The sequence below is a fragment of the Sapajus apella genome, unplaced genomic scaffold (assembly GCF_009761245.1).
Source record: "Sapajus apella isolate SASKATOON/1434 unplaced genomic scaffold, GSC_monkey_1.0 scaffold126, whole genome shotgun sequence".
NCBI lineage: Eukaryota > Metazoa > Chordata > Mammalia > Primates > Cebidae > Sapajus > Sapajus apella.
This window is the reverse complement of record NW_022437066.1, coordinates 2,061,977-2,071,787: the sequence shown is the minus strand read 5'-3', so window position 1 is coordinate 2,071,787 and position 9,811 is coordinate 2,061,977. Positions and strand designations below refer to the sequence as shown.

The 9,811-nt window shown below is 58.8% G+C and overlaps 1 protein-coding gene across 4 annotated transcripts in view; it reads right to left on the bottom strand.

Moving 5' to 3' along the window:
* Positions 1-544: 544 nt before the first annotated feature.
* NACC2 (NACC family member 2) overlaps positions 545-9,811 on the bottom strand; it is a 46,554-nt gene continuing 37,287 nt past the window's right edge. For all 4 annotated transcript variants that reach the window (XM_032261909.1, XM_032261912.1, XM_032261910.1 and 1 more), the window contains 3 exons: positions 7,603-7,708; positions 6,968-7,065; positions 545-5,773 (listed from right to left, as the gene is read on the bottom strand). In XM_032261909.1, coding sequence (XP_032117800.1) covers positions 5,262-5,773; positions 6,968-7,065; positions 7,603-7,708 — 716 coding nt within the window. In that variant the 3' untranslated portion in view covers positions 545-5,261. The remainder of the gene's footprint in view (positions 5,774-6,967; positions 7,066-7,602; positions 7,709-9,811) is intronic.

Sequence of the window (9,811 nt, the reverse complement as noted above, 5' to 3'; positions counted from 1 at the left end):
ACCGCAGGTCTAGGGGATACAGATTACAAAGCACTCAGCCTGTCCTTGGGCATACGGCACAGAAGCAAAGGGGAGTGGGGCTGGCCACACACCCTGAACCCCAAGACATCAGCCGCAGAGCTGAGAGAAGGGCACCTTCCTTTTGGGTGGCAGGTGAGGCAGATGAAGGGGCTGCCCCACTTCTCAGACAAAACCACCAAGGGCCTGAAAAGGAGAACCCCCTATCCTGGCCAGGTCACCTGGGGGTCTGGACAGGGCCCCCTTTAACAGGCACAGTAATGCCCACAGGACATCCTGCCTACCCTGCCTCCTTCCTCGTAAAACACTGGGGAGAACAAGAGATGGGTCATGGGGCCTTGAACCCCACAGCCAGATCCTTACCCTTTTGTGTGGACAGCTGGCCTGGGGATGTCGCCATCAGGGGCGGGGGTCCTGAGGTTGTCCCCTGGGGGACTGCTGACCACCCTGCCTGCCTTCCACAGCCCAACCTTGGCTTCTGTGTCTCCCCCAAACCCCACTGGGTCATGCCAAGTCTAGGAAACGAAGGTTTGAACTGACTTTATTATTTTGTAAATGTGAATTTTACAAAGCGCTTTACAATTAATGATCACATCCTTTTGTTTGCCTGTCATGGATTTCCACTGTCTGAAACGGCTCTGAGCGCGCTTGAAGCCCTCGGTTTCCCTGGTGGCTTTTGGATGTTTCCGTTTTAGTTATTGATACAATGTCAGCCATGGCTAAAAAGTAACAGTCTTGACTCTACCGAGTAACAGCACAAAAAAGAGAGCGAGGGCTCAGGAAAACGAAACACAGGCTTCCTCCTTAAAAAAAGACAAAAAAAAAGCGAAGCATCTTCTGCGGCTGAAATCTAACTCAGTGGTACTGTGAAACCTTCCTTGACAGCACAGGAAAATTTATTTTTAACAGTCGTGAGTTACAGTACTTTAATCTCTAAACACACTCTTTCAAACAACCGTCTCCTTTTTAAGTCTTTTTCCAAACATTCCGTCCGAAGGATGGATATTCTACTCGCACCCCAGGCCATCCAAATGTTCAAGTCAAAAATATTTATACATTTTATACTTAGTTCTTTTTTTTTTTTTTTTGTCTGCTAAAAATAGTATTGCGAGTTTTGGCTTCTTTTGACATAAAAATCACAATCATGTGCAAAACGCTAACAAGGGAAGCGATTGATCAGAACACAAGCAGGTCGTCCAATCTGAATGCTTTAGATTCTGCATAATTTTCCTTTCCTTTTCTTCTTCCAAAGAAACAAAACAAACAAACAAAAAACCTTTGCCATTTTAGAAACATCTAGTACCAACCCCTAAGTGCTCCGGTGCAGTGATGCACGCACGCTCACACACGCGCACACACACGCACGCACTCACACACGGAGCCGGCTGGCTGACATAATGACAAATTTATGCAGCAGCAACATTCTGAAACAGTAGGTACAGCTGGGGACAGCTATGCGCTCTCACGTCTGAGTTTGGGACTGGCTGCCGGCAGAGGCAAACAGAGGTTTCTTGGAGTTTTCAGTTGGTTCAAGGGCCATAGACTTTTCCACTTGCAGCCAAGATGTTTCCATAAAAATCACCCTTCTGAGGGGAACCCAGGCAGTACACATGGCTGGGTGGGGCAGGGAATGGGCTTGCAGTTCCGGCTGTCTAATGAGGACAGGTCAGGGTCAGGCACACTAGCGTCCCCTCCGAGGAGCCAGCCCCGAGGGCTGACCAGCTCTCTGTCCCTACCTTCCGCCTTCCTCCTGGCTCCAAACACAAATGCCACAGAACGACTCTTCCTGGAGGAAACAGGAGGCCAGGCAGCCGGCTCCTCCCTTCTAGGAGCCCCGACCTGCGAACACCAGGACACCCAGGCGGGTCCTGCCAGCCTCTCACCCACAGCTTCGTCCACATTCAGGGGCAAAGTACGACAACCAAATCCAATGCAAAGTTAAGTGACGACAGAGAACTCGGGTGGGCAGACACAGTGCTGAAAACGAGACAGAATTCAAGTACCGAGGCGCCCAGCCAGGCATGGCCTGCCAGGCTCACAGTATCTGTCACACCTCCGGTCCCTCCTGGACCTCTGCATGCGAGCCAGCTGCCTCCTGGGCCTGTCTCCTTGGGGAGAGGAGGGAAGGGCCGGGCAGGGCGGGAGAGGCGCTGGATCCCAGGCCCACCACCCGCCACACGGCAGCCCCGACACGGTCCAGTCCCTTCTGTCCTCCTCAGAAGGCGCAGAGATAACGTAGCTCTGTAATAGATTCTCTATAGGATATGCGTATTGCTAATAGTCAGGCTTGGGGATAAAGGTGCGGACATCTCATAAATACTGATGGCTCGCCTCTCTACAGGGTCTGGATGAGTCACGGTCACACTCACAGGACGGGACAACCCCGGATTCTGGAATTAGTCATCTTGTAAACAAAGAAGGGAAGGGTCCGGCTTTCTTAATTGGTTTCCTTGGGAAAAATGATCAAAGGATGCTAAGGCACTCTGGAAGGCCCCTCCGAGCCCGGCTGCCGCCCCCCCCCACCCCACGGTACATTCAGGACAAGGAGGGAGCGAACAGCAGGTCCGCTCAGCAGCCATGCACGTCCACAAACACTCCTGACTCACGTCCGCCGTGGGACACATTAGTGCAAAATGCTCGGCCTGACCCGCCCGGGGCACAGGGAGAGCTCAGAACCCATTCACATTAAATTATTATGTACGTTTTCCCTATAGCTCTTGCCTTCCTTACCCAGAAAACAACAGACGGCGATGACAAACCAGCGAGGCAGGGGCCCCAGGACATTGTGCAGGCCTGAGCCGAGGTCAGGAGTCCTCTGGCGGCGGCCAGCGGCTCCCTCCCTGTCCTGGCCAAGGGTGGGGGGCACCCACTCTGGAGTGGAGGACAGAGACAGCCCTTCTGTCAGCAGTGCCAGGCCCCCAGGATGGTCAAATTAAAGTGCAAATTTGGGTGTGGGGCAGATGAAGGAAACTCCAGACAGAACTCAGGGCAGCTCACCCTCACCTACCCGCCCCTGCACCACCCCGTGGCCTCCTCCCAGCTCTGAGCAAAGCCTGGTCCAGGTTCCCAGGGGGCCCCATGGGGGCTCCAACCCCCCCCCCGGGCCCAAGACAGGGGAGGAAGAGGCAGAGAGAGGCTCCCTCCAGGCTGGGTGTTTCTGAGTTCAGCACTGCTGAGCCACCTCCAGTCCTAGAAACGCAGGCCGTGGTTGTGGGCCCTGGATGTGGGCCCTGAGGAACAGGTGGCGGGGCCGAGGTTGGCATCCACAGTGCCTGCCCATGGTCCCTTACCTCCTTCTGGAAAGCAACATATTTTACTGGAGGGCAGGCACGTGCTGGGCCTGGCTGGAGGAAGCCCGGAGCCCGAGTGCAGTCTGTAGAGGCAGCCCCACCAGAGGTCCCCCAGGACAAGCCATGGGGTGGGCTGCGTGGCAGAAAGGAGCCGCCCAGTGGGAATGTGCTTCACCCACACCCTGAAAGTCCCCAGGCCAGGGCACAGCACATGTTCCTCCCCTGGGGGACGGCCTCCACTTTATGGGTTGCAGCAGTGGGGAAGTGGGGTTCGAGGCTTGGCCACCACTCGCCAGCCTGTGTGCACACGGCTGCCGGGCGCAGGGCTGTGCTGGTTTTGCGTGAGCAGATGAGGAAACTGCGATCCGGAGGGACAGAGGTGAGCAACAGACCTTTCAAGTCTTGGGATGGGGGGTTCCTCTGGCCACACCTAGGAAGGAAGGCTGCCCCCGGACAAGGGCACGGCCCCTAAAACAAAAGGGAGAGGCACCTGGGCAGGTGGCCACACCAGCACTTCACACAGGCTGGGGCCCCCACCGTTTAAAAAACAATAATTAAATTTCAAAGGAAGCACTCCAGCCTCAAACCAACCAGCCCCATCTTCCATGGGCCCTTCCTCCACTGTCCCTGGCCCCCAGCATGCAGCCCCAACCCACTGTCCCCTACCAGTGCCCACACCTGCAACTGCCCCAGCCCAGGCCTGTCCTGGTCACCCCCGCCTGCAGCCTCAGGCACCCTCCATTGGCGAACACCCCAAAAGGCAGATGGGGAGCCCAGCACCAGAAGGACCACTCGCATCCTGGCCTAGCCCTAGCCGCCATCTCTTGCCCGACTGGAACCCCCTCCCCAGGCCTGGCCCTGAGCTCAGCTCCACACATACTGGTAACCCATCCGGGACCCCCTTTCCCCCCAGTGGGAGACGAGTGGTCCCCAGCCCCAGGTGGGGGAGGCAAGGGGATGCGCCCTGACGGCCACAGATGATCCGCCCCAAGCCATGGTGGCTGGGGACAGTGACACCCATCCCACCCAAAGTTTTTGCTCTATTGAGTCTGAAAGTTTCTAAACCATATGTGAAATAGATCTAGGTTACAACAAAACCTAAAAAAACAAGACAAGCATAATCCCAAAGTGGCTGAGGCGGCAGAGGGCGGCGTGGCTACATCAGCTGTGCACGTCCCACGGGTGGGACCGTGGGAGGCCAGGCGGGGTCAGTGGTGCCCTGGGGGTCCGGGGACCGAGGGGCTGCAGAGCCAAGAGGGATTGGGCAGAACAAGGACGGGGCGTGGGGGCAGAATAAAGTACCCTTTTCTCCACCCCTGAGGGGTGGCCACAGCCATCACCGCCCCCTCACCACGCCCCCTGCACACGCGCACACGCACACACACACACACTCGTGCACACACCCCACACAGGTGGAGGGCCCTGTGGGCCTGGCCCCGAGTCTCAGAAAGAAGGAAAAACGAGGAGTTAGGGCCCTGGCGCCTGAGCCCTGCCCTGCCGCCCCAGAGGGGTTCCATGGGTCAGGAAGCAAGGGTCAGTGACGCACCGCCCAGCCCCCATACCATAGGCCGCCGCCGGCCCCTGCTTCATCTTCCGGGCAGAAGGAGCAGGAAGGGCGGGGAGGAAGGGGCAGGGCTGGGCACCAGGGGCCTGGCGGCCGCCGGCCCTCCCCAAGAAGGGGGAGGGAAGCTACACTTGGAGACTGACCTTGTGAATATCAAAAGGGAGCCCTGGCCCTTCCTCGCAGGAGGCTGCCAGTGGCCTAATTGTTTACAGTATAATGAATGCATTTGTTTCCTTCATCAATTTTAAATACAAGCAGAATAAAAATCACATTTTTCTCAGGCAACAGTAGCAGTTCAGTAGGTAAGTGGCTTGATCACATTTGTTTGTATTAGTATCGCATGCAAGCAGCTCTAGTACGCGGTCCCTTGCGCAGCCACCCAGCTCCGCTTACAGAGTCCCTGCATAGGTGCCCTCCGGCCTCCGGGCCACGGCCGCCGGCGTCTGGGGCCTGCTGGGGCTGCCCCCACCCTGCTCGAAGGGCTGTGGGGGGCTCTGGCCGCCGGCGGGCAGAGGCTCGGAGGCAGCCACCTCCTGGATGACCGAGCCAGCCCCGTCCACCTCCTCGCCGGCGTCGAAGGCAGGGTTGGCGGCGGCACTCAGGTCAACATTCACGGCGTCAGTTCTCAGAGCCACGATGGTGGCGGCGTCGCCCCGCCGCTCGGCATAGATGCGCTGCTCGAACACCTGTGCCGTGGTGGCGGGCGGGAACTCGGGGTCGAGGGGCGCGCTGGCGGCCGAGGAGCCCATGACCGTGCGGTACATCTCCACGCCCTCCGGCAGCATGGACTTGATCTTGGGCAGCCAGCGCTTGCGAACGCGGCGGGCGTTGGTGCACATGTCCGCGGCGATCACATTCATCTCACTCTCCTTGAAGCTGGGGGCGAAGTTCTGACAGTACACTGTGAGGACGGGGCGGCATGAGCTCAGCCACCTGCCCACCGAGTGGCCCACCCCTCCCCAAGGCCACAGGACCATGGCACCCTGGATGAGCCTCCTTGGCCACTCCTGAGGCCCATGGGGACCATGTGACCACCTGGGGGTTCCCGGGCTCAGCCAGATGACCAGAGGTCACTGCTTGGCCTGGGAGGCCTCTCCGCCCCATTCCACTGGAACGGTCTCTGGCCTGGTTGGGCCCTGAAGCCTTGGCTGCCTGCCAGCTGTGAGGCTCAGGCCCGTTTTCAACCCCTCCAGGCTTCCCCAGCCCCACCTGCTAAACAGGAACTGGTCAGAGGATCCCCACCTTGGGAGCAACAAGAAGTGACGCGGTGGCTTGTGGAGACCCCTCCCTGTCCCAGTCCTGGCCTGGAGGAGGGGAGCGACAGAAGGCGTCACCTTCACCACTTCAGGGACACTTGCCTTCTTCTCCATCTCCACCAGGAGCCCAGGCCAGTGCTGGGCCATTCTCACGATGGCACCAAACCCAGAGGCAGGTCCTAGGGGCCATGTCTGCCTCGGTCCTTCCCAGAATCTTCCCAGAGCCCCGGCTGCCACCCCATGCTTTGGGACTGTAATTGCTAGCTGCAAAGGGCCCTTTTTGCTCTAAAACAGAATTTGCCTCACAAGGTTTTTTTTTTTTCTTTTTAGGAAAAAAACAAGATAGTGCTTCTTGTGCTGAGGGCTGCGGGAGGCTGTGCTCCTGGCCACCTGGTGCGAGCCGGGTAGCAGGCAGCCTCTTCCACATCTGGGGTGCGGGCCGGGGGCGGCGGTCTGCCCCGGAGATGGACCGGGCTCCGCCCCCACACGCCCAGGAGCGGGAGGCAGAAGCCGGCCGAACAGATGGCAAAGGCTCAAAATAACCGCAAAATGTAAATAAGGGGTTTTGTTCAAAAAGGAAAATTAGATCTATTTCACATATTAAAATAGTTTCGCAGCTGAATTCATCACGCTTGGAAACCTACCAAGAACGTTAACACCTCGAGACCTGGCTTCTGAGAGCTGCTCTTTTCTAGGTCCTCAATCTTCCCCTCAATCCTGCAGCCATGCTCGGCCCCCGGGGGCAGAAGCTGCAGGTGGCCAGGACCACCCCCAGGGCCACCCTGTCCTCCCCTGGCTGGAATCCGAGCCCAGCCCCTGTCCCCCACCCCCAGACTTACGTTTCACAGCGTTCAGGACCCGGCTGTCCAGTGGCTTCCGGCTGGGGTCGCTGGTGGACGAGCGGATGCCGGTCCCACAGCTGTTGGCCAGGGTGTTCCTGGTGGAGGGACCAGAAGAGCAGGCAGGATGAGGATGACAGGAAGGGAGCCTGGAGGTCACGCCCGTGCAAATGCCCTGCTGGGAGGCCACCTGGCCTCACCCTTGGCTGGTTTGTGTGCCCCAGGTCGGGGTCCAGTGGCAGGAGCTGGCCCAACCACCCTCTAAGGGACGGGACAAAGGAAAAGCATTGGGGCGGAGAAGGTGACTGGGTGGCAGGGCTGCAGGGTGACCGGGTCAGTCCCGAGCCTTGTCCGAAGGGACTCATCCGAAGGGACTCGGGGGTGTCTGAGGAAGCGGCTGTGTCCTGGAGAAGGGTTCTCGGCCCATCCACACGACGGAGTAAGTGCGGCTCTTCGCTCTTTTTTGTTGTGGGGGTTGTGTCCATAAAACCCTTTGAGAAAGGCCACGAAAGACGGCCCCTCCAGGACATGAAGTCAGGAATTCGAGGGGGCTTTCAGTACCCAAACCCTGGACAATCACACAGCTCACAGCTACGGGAGCCACCGTGCCCTCTAGCACCCCTGCCCCCACCTACCTGTCAAAGAAGGTGGCCAGAAGCCTCCGCAGCAAGACCTTGTGCTTCACCCCCGCGCAGAGGTGGCAGTTCATCAGCTGGCCGCGTGTGATGTAGACCCCAGAGCCTGCAGCCACCACACAGAAAAGGGGCTCATGGCCTTCCCGGGACACTAGGGCCCGAAGAGGCACAGAGAGGGGCGAGGGGGAGGAGACGCTGGAGGCCTTTAGAACTTTTTCTTGGGCAGAAGCAATTTGAGGTCCCACCTGCTGGTCACCAGGGGAGGCCATGGCCAAGGCCAGCTCCAGCAGGTCCCAAGTCACACGTGGAATTAAGTGGGGGATGGGGAAAGCCACAGCGCCCACCCTCCCCAGTGAGCCCCAAACTCCATGCACTCCCTGCTACACGGAGACCTCGGCCTCAGCCCCTCCCTGGGAACACACTTTGTTGTTGTTTAGAGACGGGGTCTCGCTCTGCTGCTCAGGCTGGAGAGCAGTGGTGCAATCATGGCTCACTGTGGCCTCCACCTCCCGGGCTCCAGTGATCCTCTCCACTCAACCTCCAGAGTTGCCGGGACCACAGGCGCCACCACTGCGCCCAGCTTTTTTTTTTTTTTTTTTAAGAGATGAAGTCTCCCTAATGTTGCCCAGGCTGGTCTTGAACTCCTGGCCTCAAGCAGCCTTCCCATTTCAGCCTCCCAAATTGCTGGGATTCCAGGTGTCGGGCACCGCACCTGGCCAATGGGAACACTTTCAAGGGCTGACTGGCCCTGGGTCAGGGAAACACTCAGGTCTTGCCTTTCTGCTCCTTCCCAGATACCCAAGAGCCTCAGCAACCATGAGCGAGACGCAAAGGCCTGGCTGGAGGGTGTGGCTGCCGCTTTCAGAGCCAGTGCTGACCTCCTCTGGGTGCGTGTGAAGGAGAAAACCAGCGGGGCAGAGGTGTGGCCAGGGAGGTCCATGCTTGCTATTTACCCTCGGAAACTTGGCCACACCCCAGCTGTCCCACCAGGATATGGGTGAGCAAGGGCTGGGACCAGTAGCAGGACTGACCCTGCCGGGAACAATGGGAAGGGACTTCGTTCTGGAGATAGCCAGGCTCAATGATCACGGAGATGCCACATCCTGAAGGACACTGATGTCTAGGTGCGCCCGCTTCCAGGAGCCCTGGGTGCCCATGGCCTCTTCCGGCCACAGCCCCCGTCTCCTACCCGCCCCTGTCCCCCGCTACACGCCCTTCCTGCCAGGGTCCTGCTGGAGGAACTCTCCTGGAGAGCTCATAAACGTGAAGCACGTCTCCAGCCCCATCAGCCCCACGCCCCAAAAATAGGCCACGGCTGCTGGAGGCTGGAGTGGCTGAGAGTGTCTTCCCAGGACCACACCTACGTGGCAAGCACTGGGGTGAACATGGCACCTGTGCCCCAGAGCCCAACCCCAGAGGCCCACACAACCCTGGCAGCCCAGCACAGCACTCCCCATCCAGAAGCAGTGCCAGGGCAGGGTGGGGGCTCAGGGCACAGCCAGGTGAGCCCCTACCCACCCCTCCTGGCCAGGGCAGCTCAACACCACCAGGTACAGCCCACAGGTACTAGGCCACTCTCCCACGAGGACTGAAGTCCCTGGTAGCTAGAAGGGGAGTTCAGCCCAGGCCACTGGCAACCATCAGGCGATGGCTCACATGCGGGGCACTCGTTCTGCTAGGAGGGAGGACCCCCAGATGCTGCCCAAGGTGTGGCCTTTGGGGCTGGACAGGGACTGGGCAGGGCTGGGGCAGCACTGCTCAGGCTGTGGCCAAGAAAAGCGCCTGAGGGCCTGAGCCTAGGGCGTCTTGGCAAACTGGGAAGAAATCACTGGAAAATGGCTCAACGGTCACCGGAGAGGATGCCCGAGGCACCACTTCCATCTTTTCCTTGAAGAGCCATAAAAATCTACAAGGAGCTTTGAGGCCAAAGGAATCCAACATGAGGGGCCGGGCACAGTGGCTCACGCCTGTAGCCCCAGCACTTTGGGAGGCCCAGGTGGGCGGATCACTTGAGGTCAGGAGTTTGAGACCAGCCTGGCCAAAAGGGTGAAACCCCGTCTCTACTAAAAATATAAAAATTAGCTGGGCATGGTGGCAGGTACCTGTAATCCCAGCTACTCGGGAGGCTGAGGCAGGAGAATCACTTGAACCCAAGAGGTGGAGGCTGCAGTGAGCCAAGATTGTGCCATTGCACTCCAGTCTGGGCGAC